This window comes from Cyanistes caeruleus, chromosome 2 (assembly GCF_971803275.1).
Source record: "Cyanistes caeruleus chromosome 2, bCyaCae1.hap1.1, whole genome shotgun sequence".
In the NCBI taxonomy this organism is placed as follows: Eukaryota; Metazoa; Chordata; class Aves; order Passeriformes; family Paridae; genus Cyanistes; species Cyanistes caeruleus.
Genome location: NC_141702.1, coordinates 3,846,067 through 3,858,331, shown reverse-complemented (window position 1 = coordinate 3,858,331; position 12,265 = coordinate 3,846,067). Strand labels below are relative to the sequence as shown.

General features: G+C 56.7%; 1 protein-coding gene across 1 annotated transcript; it reads right to left on the bottom strand.

The window, feature by feature from the left end:
- Window positions 1-5,141: 5,141 nt before the first annotated feature.
- Window positions 5,142-11,700, bottom strand: XKR5 (XK related 5). The gene is made up of 7 exons (XM_023924228.2): window positions 11,500-11,700; window positions 10,531-10,714; window positions 10,257-10,429; window positions 9,396-9,605; window positions 9,101-9,270; window positions 8,460-8,571; window positions 5,142-7,739 (listed from the first exon to the last, which is right to left on the bottom strand). Exons 1-7 carry the CDS (start codon window positions 11,555-11,557, stop codon window positions 6,673-6,675), a joined length of 1,974 nt encoding a protein of 657 aa, XP_023779996.1. The 5' UTR covers window positions 11,558-11,700; the 3' UTR covers window positions 5,142-6,672.
- Between the last annotated feature and the right edge of the window lie 565 nt (window positions 11,701-12,265).

Below are 12,265 nucleotides of genomic sequence, written 5' to 3'. Positions count from 1 at the left end.
CGCCCCGGCCCGGCCCGGGACCGGACCCGGCACCGCCCCGACCCGGCCCGGGACCGGACCCGGCACCGCCCCGGCCCGGCCCGGGACCGGACCCGGCACCGACCCCGACCCGACCCGGGACCGGGCCCGGCACCGCCCCGGCCCGACCCGGGACCGGACCCGGCACCGCCCCGACCCGGCCCGGGACCGGCACCGCCCCGACCCGGCCCGGGACCGGACCCGGCACCGCCCCGACCCGGCCCGGGACCGGACCCGGCACCGCCCCGACCCGGCCCGGGACCGGACCCGGCACCGCCCCGGCCCGGCCCGGGACCGGACCCGGCACCGCCCCGACCCGGCTCCGGACCCGGCACCGACCCCGACCCGACCCGGGACCGGACCCGGCACCGCCCCGACCCGACCCGGGACAGGACCCGGCACCGCCCCGGCCCAGCTCCGGACCCGGCACCGCCCCGGTCCGGCCCGGCTCCGGATCCGGCACCGCCCTAACCCGCACCGGGACCCGGCCACGGAGCCGGACCCGCACCCAGCCACGGACCTGCGCCCAAACTGGAACCCAGCACCCGACCCCACCCTGGAGCTGGACCAGAGCTGGGCACAGACATGGACCAAGCCCCAGTACTGGCACTGGACCTCACCCCAGCCCTGGACACCGACCCGGCACCGGCACAGCACCGGCAGCGGTCCAAGAGCTGGCGCCTGCACCCAGCACAGGATGGAAACCACAGGATGTGGACCCAGACTGAGAGACAAGATGTGGCACCAGACATGGACACGGACCCTGGCCTGGCCTCAGCCCCAGCCCCAGACCTGGATCCAGCCCCTGCTCCAGCTCAGCCCAGTCCTGGACCCAGCACCGAATGGAGCCCGGCACCAGACAGAGAACCCAGCCCTGGTCACAGCTCCCGCTTGCCCCACGCACACCCTAGCACTCCACAGCGGGTGGAGGCACCCACCGATTTTGGCACCCACCTCACATCTGCTCCCTGGTACTGTGCACATCTGGACACCCACCCATGCTTCAACCCACCTATTGTGTACCTGGGGATCCACCTGCATCTGCACCCACCAACTGTGTGCAGACAACCTCTCACCTCTGCACCCACCTACCATGCACATCTGGGCTCCTATTCACCTCTGCACCCACCTACCATGCACATCTGGGCTCCTATCCACCTCTGCACCCACCCACCATGCACATCTGGGCTCCTATTCACCTCTGCACCCACCTACCATGCACATCTGGGCTCCTATTCACCTCTGCACCCACCCACCATGCACATCTGGGCTCCTATTCACCTCTGCACCCACCTACCATGCACATCTGGGCTCCTATTCACCTCTGCACCCACCCACCATGCACATCTGGGCTCCTATCCACCTCTGCACCCACCCACCATGCACATCTGGGCTCCTATTCACCTCTGCACCCACCTACCATGCACATCTGGGCTCCCATCCGCCTCTGAACCCACCTACCATGTACCCAGCACCCACCTGTGTTCCAGCACCTACCCCTGTGCACACCCTGCGACCCTCTGGCACCTTGCTCTGCACCCCAAAGTCCCCGTGCTGAACCCCAAATCTCCCTCATTAGCAGGAAAAGGCCTGAGCTGCCTTCCCTATCCCACCCCCTTCCTAAAAACACACTTCAGCTTGATCTGGGGTGTAGCAGTGGGGACAGAGACAATCCTAACAGGTCTCCAGGGTAAAACAGTAAAACATTTGCTGTTATTTATTGAAGTCAATCCCTAAAATCCCCCCAAAGCTCCTCAGGGAGCTCCAAGGACATGAGGGGAACTGGCAGGGCTCTTTGCTGGCTTTGCTTAGGAAAATCAAGGTACAAACAGTGTTTTTTGATTTGAAAGATCTCTCTTCAAGCAAAACATGTATCTCTTTGCTTTCCAGGGTCTTGTTCAGCTCCTCCAGCATCCCCACGGATCCCTCACAGATCTGTCTTGTGTCCAGTGAGGATGGATTCACAGGAGGGAGAAAACACTGCTCCAGCACATTTGAGAGAACTGAGCCGTCTCAAACCTGATGTTGAGAGCACAAAGCATTTTCCTCCAGCCAAATCCAGCCGGGGAAGCACAGTCCCTGGGTCCTCATTAAGCACTCGGTCCTATTAGGCAAGTCCTGATTAGCTGGGCTAAGCCTCTGCTCCCCCCCTCCGTGGTATTGTTTAGCCTTGGAGCCATGGGCACAGAGCTGCAGCCTGGGCCCTGCCTTTTGCAGGAACACTGAAGGCACCAGAAAGGGATTTGCAGCAAACCAAATTTAATTAAAGGCGGGGGGAAAAAATATCCAAAGTTTCAGCTTGGAAAAAAACAGACAAATAACAACAGCCCCAGGGCAAATAATTCCATTTTCTGTAATGTCCAAGTATTGTGTTTCAACGTGGTTGAAAGTGAAAAGATGTTTTTTTTCTGGGGAAATCTTTCTTGGGCTAGTTTTGGGGGGTGTTACATCATTCTGGAGCTGGAAGGAATATTTTTCACCCAGCCCAAAACCTGGCATCCACGGACAGTGCTTAGAAAATGGGCTGCTGGAAGGTGAGATCCCAGCAGGGCTGGGGCAGGGCTGCTGCCCCACACTCAAGCCCTGTTGGTACAACTCCATCCTGCTGTATTTTGTTTCACCTTGAAAGAGGGACAAGTGTGACCCATTAAAAATAACAAGGCAAGGGGACAGTGGCAGCAATCAGGACAGCCACGTTCCCAAGCCCAGGCACTCACCTGGGTATTGTTTAATTTCTTAGGGACGTAGCCTCTGTTCCAGCCTTGTTTGCTCCTTTTTCCAGATCACCAGAGTGGCACAGCCAGTTCTCCTGGGGAGCCCTTGGGTCACTCCCTGCATTGTCAAAATTCATGCTTGGTTCCTGCTCCCATGTTACCCTTGAGAGGTCCTCTCACCTGTGGCACTGAGCTCTCCTGGGCTGGGGAATGACCCTCCACCTCTCTAAAGTGGTGAAGAGGGTTTCCTTAAGAAACAAAATGGAAAAGAAAAGGTTCACAGAGGCAAATGAGCAGAAATTTTCTATTCCAGAGCAGGCATAAGCTGGACAATCTGTCCTAGTGCATTGGGATGGAGATATCCCCTCACTCCAGCCCTTCTGTGAGTGGCTTTAGCCCAAATGTTGGTGATGAGCACCCCAAAAGCTGGGCAGATCCTGGTCTAGCTCATGATCACTCCTCATCTGAAAACAGCTCATGGGAGATGCTGCAGAAAGAGCAGAGGGTCTGGCCAGGTCTCCTCAAGCACTTGGAACATTTGGAAGATAACATCAGCAGGTTGCCTGGAGCACTTGGTCCATTGCCCCTCTGCCAGCTGCAGTCACCTGGGATTTGTGGGATTTCTGCACCCCATGGGTTGCTGTGCAGACAGACCAGAATGTGGAGTGACCAGGTCACCTATCTGGCCACAGCTCTGAGGATACAGCACCAAAATCAGGACTCAGCACCATGGTGGTGACAGCTGGAGCCGGTTCTACCAAACTCCCAGGGTCCCATCATGCATCCAGTGGGATCTGGGGAATCTCCCCTCACACACACACACCTTTGGACATGAAGGCACCATGGGATATTTACATGGGACTCTTCTCCTGAAGAGGGCAAGACTCTGACAGTGATTTTCAAACATCCCCCATGGCCCAGTGATGCCTGGGAAATGAAAGGAGATGCTCGCAGCATTCCTGCAGGCACTCACTGTGCACTCCACCTCCAGTATCCCAGAGCTCCCCAGTTCATTCCCACTGGCTCCCAGAACAATTCCACAGCAGCATCAGTCCTGCACCTCCCTCTCCAGTCACCATCCCTGGAGGAATTCAAAAGTCGTGTGGATGTGGCAGGTGGGGACATGGGTTAGTGGTGGCCTTGGCAGCGCTGGGGAATGGTTGGACTGGATGAGCTCAGAGCTTTTCCCACCTCAATGATTCCCTAACACAGGCACTGGAGGTGCACACAGTATCTGGACCTTGAGCAGCATCTCCCTCTGGTGGCAAAGCAACAAGTTTTGGGGAGAAACTCCTCCCCAGCGTGATTTCCCCGGTCTGGCGGCATTGGGAAACATCTGGAGGTGCACCAGGTCATTGGGGCATCCTCAGCTCCCCCCCCAGAAGATGGGAAGGGTGGGGAAGGGTGTCCCAAGCTGTGATTTGCTGCTGGAGTCCTCCTAATTCAAACGTGGCTTTAGAATTCACTAGAGAATAGATTCAGATGGGAAATAGGGAAGAAATCCTTCCCTGTGAGCGTGGGGAGGCCCTGGCACAGGGTGCCCAGAGAAGCTCTGGTTGTCCCATCCCTGAAAGTGTCCCAGGCCAGGTTGGACGGGGCTTGGAGCAACCTGGAATGGTAGAAGAGCTCCCTGCCCATGGCAGGGGATTAGAATGAGATGATCTTTAATGTCCCTTCCAGCCCAACTCATTCTGGGATCCTCTGATTAAATACAGGTTATTCCTACAGGCAGAGACCCGTGGCTCAGTGCTGGGACTGTACAAGCACACAGGACTTGGACCCTGGGTGCAACAGGGCTCACACAGGCTGGAAGCCTTTAAGGACAGACAATCCATATTATCCCACCTGATTTCACTTTGCTCCCAAGAAGGGGAGGGGGAGCATGGCTCACCGGTGACCAGCTCTCGTCATCAGAGAGCAAAGCCATGGGAACACAATCCTCACACAAACATCCTCATCCCTACCCCAGTCCTCATGCACCAGATTCCTCCCTTCTCTTTTGCCATTCCTTGATCTACCCAGGATTTCCACCTCATTCGAGGTCAGAGCTATGAGCTCACAGTGCACCTCTGCACTGTGGATGTGCTCTGAGAAATCAAAGTCCACGTTTACGCCTGACTCCTGCACACAAAAGTATTCTTTACTTTCTCAAAATTGTGTTTCTTTCCTGATTGGCCTATGGGACAGTTTCATGCTGGCTGAATCTTTTTCTGACATCCAACCTTAGCCTTCCCTGACACATTTTCATGCCATTCCTTCAGGTCCTGCTGCCCAGGTCCCTTCTTCACCCTCCCACTGGAAATCCTGACAACTCATCCTGGGCCTGCAAGAGACAAGAGTGGGAAGAAAGACCCCCCCTCCACACTTATTTTCACCCCCAATATGAGACACAGACATAGCAAAGGCTGGTTTGGGGTGTTTTCAAGAATAATTATATATTATCAAAAGTAGAAAACCAAGCTAGATAAAAATTTCTTTAACGGCCTGGCAGCACTGCTGCCTTGTGTGATCCACAGAGTGAGAAGGGCTCTGGAAAAGCCACTGGAACTGCTCCTGCCTGCAGAGCACAGCCACAGCTCGGGGGGCTGGGGTCCAGATGGAGGTAGGGAGCCTTCACCTCCTTGCAATGTGGCTTCACTCCATACTCAGCACCAACTGGGTTTTCCTTGCCCTGAGGAAATGTCTGGCTGGGTCAGCCCTGAGCAGTGAATGCATCATGGAGGCTTTTTTTAAATAATTCATCACATGTCTGTGCTCTTCCTGCTGCCTTTCCTGCCCTGTGGCAGCACCAGATTCCTGCCCACAGCAGGACAACAGCTGGAGAGCACAGCCAGATGTGCTGCAGCTGGCACTCAGGAGCTTGGTGGTGAATGCAGCTGATCACATCTCAATGAACACATCAAGCCGTGTCCTGGGCACAAATCCCACCATGCCCAGCCAGCCTGGTGGGAAGCACTGGCTATTTCTGAGACTGTGATATTGACAGTTTTAGTTCCTGACACAAATAAACCCTGCCTGTACCAGGGGTTTTATGGCAGCAGTAGAACTGGTTTGAGATTTGGCCTGAGGCTAAGTTTAGGAGGGAGGGAGCATCCAGGCAGATGTGGATTATAACCTGGTAACCTGGTCTAGTGGAAGGTGTCCCTGCACGTGGCAGGGGTTGGAACTGGATGAGCTTTCAGGTCCTTTCCAACCCAGATAATTCTGGGGTCCTGTGATCCGCAGCTGGAAGGGGACAAGGAGGAGGCTGGAGAGAAAAGACCACTTGAGGAAGCTGGACAGTGGACAAGCTGCAGGACATGGCTTTTGGCTGTAATTCCAGGTTCTGAGGTTCTGGTTTGCAGCATGAAAAGGATCTGCAATCCTGTGACCCCCATAAATGGAGCTGGTAAAGGCCTCAAGATAAACCTGGTGGGGAAAAACAAATCAAGCAATGCTGAGCCTTACTTGAGGCCTTACTCTGCCTGGAAGGAAGGACATCCAAGAGTAAAACCCATCATTTTTCTAGTTTAGGCACTTATTTGTCCTGAGAAAACTGCTTTGGCCAGCACTGCAACTCCTGGAGACAGCAACCAGATCTCCACACTGGGACAGGCCAGCAGCTTGTGCAGGCACTGGTTAAAGGACAGACTTGAAGTCATTGTCACAAACACAATGAAGGCAGAAGGATCTGGCTGCCTGGCAGGTCTGTGACATAAATAAGCTCAACAAATAACCAGCCCTGGACTTCTAGGGCTTTTTAAGGCTTTTGAAGTTCTTCAAGACTGCCTGTAGAGGATGTACTGGGAGGGAAGGTGATGATCAGTGATGGAGGAGCACATCTGCCCCATGGCAGGGCAACCGTGGGGACAGTCTTCGTCCCACCACCTCCTGCCATAGCCTCTTGATGAGACAGCCACCCCAAGGCTGACCCAAGGTGACAGTGCAGCCATTCACAGGGTCACTTTGGTACCCCAGACAGGTCTGTCCCCTCTCCCAGCTCCCCCAGTCCTCGCTGGGGGCATTTAGAGCTGGCCTTGGGGGTGGAGGTGAAGCACGGTGACCTCAGCTTGCTTCTCACCACAGTCCCCTGCGGGCCACAAGGGTGGGTGTCCCAAAGGTGATGGCACCCCACAAGGGCACCCTCTGTCCCTGTGGGCTCTGAGCCCTCTTTGGGGGGACCTGCCACCCCACAGCTGCCTGTGTTGCCGAAGGAAGAGCTTCTCTGCAAACACCTGTGGGCACAAGCACCCATGATTGGGCTGATGCTGGCCATCCCAAGGGATAAATCCCTTCCTCTTCCTCCTCCTCCTTCTCCCAGGCAGCCTGGGGGAGGCTGAGCTTTGCTGTCCCTTTGCACCAGGGCTATGCTTGTGGCTGTGGCTGTCCCTGTCCCAGGCGAGGCGATGCCTCCTGCACTTGCACTAAAATACACAGAGGAGCTCTCGGTTGAATCCGGGGAGAAGCCACTGGCGTGGGATGTGGATGGGGGAAAATCAGGCTCCTGCCCTGCTCCATCCTCCTGTGCCATTCCCAGAGTGCCAGCGCTGGGTTTGATGCCTCCTCCATTCCCCACTGCCAGCCCAGAGGGATGGATGTCCCTCATGGGGAGGGAAAGGTTTGCCCCAGGCTCAACACCAGGGGGTTTCTCCATCACCCATCCTCCAGGAAAAGCCTCTCCAACGCCACCATCTCCGAAAGCTGCGTTGATCACGGACAGATCTCCTGTCTTCAAGGCCAGCTTCACCAGCAGCCAGTGGTGATGGTCTGTCCAGCTGTCCTCCAAACACCCTTTGGACTGCAGCAGCGATGAGCTGGTCTCATTTTTGGGCTCTGTCTTGGTCCCTTCCCCTGGCAAGGACCCTTCATCTCCCAAAGTCCCTGAACTCTGCCCAGCCTGGGAGCTCTCTCCAGACACCTCCTCATCCCCACGTGCTGCAGCACTGCAGATTGTCTCCAGGAATCCCTGCCAGATCTCTGTGGACTTGGGATGGAGTAGGCTGTAGTAAATCACCAGAGCTGTGGCACCTGGAAAGGAGCAGAAAAGTGTCACTGAGGAGTCCCAGCAGCATTTTGGTCAGGGGTGGAGAAGAGGCCAGGCCTTGCTGCACCTCCAGATCAACAAGACATGCAAAGACACTGCTGAGAATCAGGTGTTTGAGTAGCACGTGTTTCAACCATTTATAGGGATGCAAGAATCCCATTTGAGCAGATTTTGGCAAAGGAAGTGCACACTCAACCCCAAATTTAATCTGGATTAATTTGCAGACTGAAAGTTGCCCAGCAGGGAGATGTGTGATGCAGGAAACCTTCCATGTCACAGCACCCCATCCTCTGGCCTTTAAATGAGACATCAGCAGGTTTTTAAGACATCTTCCTACTTATACCCTAAACTCATCCAAGACCATGGGAATTGTTCCTTTTCCATCTCATTTCTTTAATACAGTTGATCTGAGGGTCTGGGGAGTTGCACAATCTCCCTCTGCCCCCATCCCTCTGGGAAAATATGACCCTGCTTGGCACAAAGATGCTCCAAGGGCTGGATCACCTCTGCTCTGGAGCCAGGCTGGGAGAGTTGGGGGTGCTCACCTGGAGAAGAGAAGGCTCCAGGGAGGTCTTACAGCCCCTTCGAGTGCCCAAAGGGGCTCCAGGAGAGCTGGAGAGGGCCTTGGGAGAGGAGTCTGGACACTTATTTCCTCAAACTACTCTCAAAATTTGTAATCCAGGTTCTAAAATCAATGTTCTTACCTATTACAGACCCTGACATGACAGCTCCAGTCACAGTCAGGCTGTTCCTCAGCTCCACCTGCAGAAACCGGGTGCCCAAGAGCAGCAGGAGCGTGTTCTCCATCAGCATTATCTGCAGGGCAGAGGGAAGAGAGTCATCGTTTATATCCTTCTGATGGCTTTATATGTGCCTCTCACAACAGAAAACATCCATTTTCTAGATTTTCATAGATTCTTAGAACCACAGAATGGTTTGGGTTGGAAGGGGACTTAAAGCTCATCTCATTCCACCCCCTGCCATGGGCAGAGACACCTTCCATTATCCCAGGCTGCTCCAAGCTCCATCCAACCTGGCCTTGAGCACTTCCCCTGTTCTATTTTGCACCTAATTTATCATTTAAAACACAGAAGTTGTCAAACTGAACTTTCTGCAAGGTCTTCACCTATTTTTTTACCACTGACATTGTAAGGCTGCCTCTAAGGAGTCACAGCCAGTGCAGAAGGCACATCCGCCTTGGTGACCACTTGGCTTTGTCAGGACACAGTAAAACGCTGGATTTTGAGCAAGTGGTGATGTGAGAGATGGAAGTGGAGAGTCTGAAGCTGTTGCTTGTCCCCAGCAGCTGCATCCATGTGGAATACAAAACATTCCAGGTACTCACTGCATAAAATATGGCCACCCTGGACTTGGAGGGGCCGGGCCTGACGTTGATGTAGCAGAAGATGTACACAGCTCCCAGCAGGCAGTTGAAGAGCCTCCAGCGGCACGGCTGGACCACGATATCGGTCTGCTGGGCCCCCAGCCAGAAGGACATGAGCAGCCAGTGGACCCCTGCAGGGAGAAGAGACTGAATTTGCAAAGCTGTTCCTGGGGGAGGCTGCAAACAGTCCCAGCAGCAGGAGCATCACGGGGCTGACACCGGGGTGGGATGTGGGGAACAGGATCTCAGATCTCACCTGCCACAGCAAAAACCCAGAAGGAATAGAGCCTGGCAAAGAGCACCAGGGCCAGGACCCGGGTGCCCAGCATCCCTGTCCTCCAGAGCAGCAGGCACAGGATGACGGCGGCCGGCGGGCTCAGGTGCCCAGGCTTCAGCAGGCAGGTGCAGTAGCTGTAGGAGACCAAAGCCCAGGCCAGGGACAGCAGGGACAGCCCTGCACTGACACCTGTGTGGGGACAGGGGCAGTCAGAGCTCTGGGGGAGGCCCAAATGCACAGCAGGGCCAATTCTCTTTGTTAGGGAGGTGCTGGTAGCACGGCACCCACATACAAGCCAGACACCCCTTGAGCCTGTCAAGTGAATCATGGAATCAAGGAATCACAGAATGGACCTTAAAGGCCATCTAGTCCAGTCCCTTGCAATGTGCAGGGACACCTTCCACCAGACCAGCTTGCCCAGAGCCCTGTCCAACCTGACTTGAATGTTACCAGGGGTGAAACTGGAGTATTTCAACTGAATCTGGTCACTTGGAATTTCCCTGTGGATGGCCTCTGAGTGCTGTCTCCATGGACAGAGCTCTGCAGCCCCAGGGCAGCTCCATCCCAGTCACGGCCATCAGACCAGAGATGTACAATGAGCAAGTGTGACCTTACATGCTGTGACTCCACACCACAGCATCCCTCTTTGCACACCTGGAAGTTCACCTTTGGGGCAAAGCAGCCACCTTTGCATTCAGCCACAGCAGATCTTTCAGCCACATTTGTCCCTGCTGCTTCCCAGTCCCTTTGCAGCACATTCCTCCATCCAAAGGACACGCACAGCCCTCACCCAAGCGCATCCCCCCCTCTACAACCTGAACCATCCTCCCGGGAACTCACCAGGGATGAAGCCTGCTGGGTCCACGGCCACCACGACATAGGCCTGGAGCAGAAGGTGAGGCAGGGTCTGCAGCAGGGCCTCCAGGAGCCGCAGCACACAAACATCCCCGAGCTGAGCCAGCACCTCCCCGGCACCGCCGCCCGTCTCCGCCGCCCGCAGAACATCCCAGTACCTGCAAGAGTCACCGTGACGGGATGCCCGCCCTGGTTTGAGGAAGTTTGGGGCTGCACCCGGGTTGTGGGGGTCGGGAGGATCGCGGGGAGCGTTCCTCACCGCTTCCAGAGGCCCAGCTGCAGGAGGTGGAGAGCCAGGAGCCAGCAGCCGGGTGCGTGTCCGTCTGCCCGGAACCAGAGGATGCTGAGGAGCTGGGCAGCGTAGCCGGGCACCAGGCAGGCGATGGTCAGCCCAAACCAGCCCAGCTGCCCACGGACAAGGTAGTGGATGATGGCACAGAGCCCTGGAGAAGGGCAGAGAGGTGATGCTGAAGGATGACACAGCCACACCCACCCCCAGCAACTGAGCAGTGTCCTTCATAACCACAGAATCCCAGAATGGTTTGGGTGGGAAGGGACCATAAAGCTCATCTCATTCCATGGGCAGGGACACCTTCCACTATCCCAGGCTGCTCCAAGCCCTGTCCAACCCGACCTTGGACACTTCCAGGGATCCAGGGGCAACCACAGCTTCTCCGGCCAGCGCCTCCCCACCCTCACAAGGAAGAATTTCCTCCTAATATCCGATGTAAACCTCCTCTCTGTCAGTTGAAAGCCATTCCTGCCAGAGCCCCATCTCCCAGCCCGCCCAGGGGGTTCGCAGCCCTTGTCCTGGGCTTATCTGCAGCTGCCGGCTCCCGGTGGCTTTGTCAGCTGAGGCACAGCCACCGCCACCCAGGGGCCCGGCCCTAGGAAGGCTCTGATAAATAGCTCGGGTTCCGAAATAAACAAATAACAAATAAATAAGTGGGGTGTGGGGGGGGGGGGGGGGGTGTAAAGTAAATCGATTTTTCAAATATGAAAAGAATCCAAGAGGACGGCTGGACCCGCGGGGATGGCGGGAGCAGAACCGCGCATCTCCCCAAGAGATGACGGGGATGACACCTCCCCCACCTCCCCCGGTACATGGAGGTGATTCGGGACCCCCGGGGTGGCTGCAAAGGCGTCACTGCCAGCATCCCATCCGCCTTTCCCCTCCCCTCCGCCCAGCGCAGCCCCCCAGGCCCCCGCGCATCCTGCGCTCACTCACGGGCGCCGCTCTCCGCCGCCAGCAGCGTCAGGCTGAGCCTGGGGACGGCCCCGCGCATCCTGGGAGCACGGCAGGGAGGAGGAGGAGGGAGGAAAGGGAGGAGAAGGAGGAGAAGGAGGAGGAGGAGGAGGAGGAGGAGGAAGAAGGAGCCGCCGGGGCCGGTACCGCTCCGCCCTTCCCCGGCCTCACCGGGCACCTCCCCCCGTGTCCCCTCCCTGGCAGTGTGACATCACGGTGCTTCCGTCACCCCTGGGGGCTTGGGGACAAGATACCGACCGGGGCTTCACCAGCCCGAGACCCCTGGAGCTGCTGTGCGCTGCCACAAGCCCATCCCGCATCCCCCAAATTGCTGAGCACCGGCACAAACCCATCCTGATGTCCCCCGGGTTCTTCTGCAGCGGCACAAACCCATCCTGATGTCCCCTGGGTTCTTCAGAACTGGCTCGAGCCCATCCCATTGTCCCCTGTCTTACCGTGCACCGGCACAAGCCCACCCTGATGTCCCCAAACTGCTGAGCACCGGCACAAGCCCACCCTGATGTCCCCAAACTGCTGAGCACCGGCACAAGCCCACCCCGAAGTCCCCAAACTGCTGAGCACCGGCACAAGCCCACCCCGATGTCCCCAAATTGCTGAGCACCGGCACAAGCCCACCCTGATGTCCCCAAACTGCTGAGCACCGGCACAAGCCCACCCTGATGTCCCCAAATTGCTGAGCACCGGCACAAACCCACCCCGATGTCCCCCGTGTGGCGGGGATGAGCAC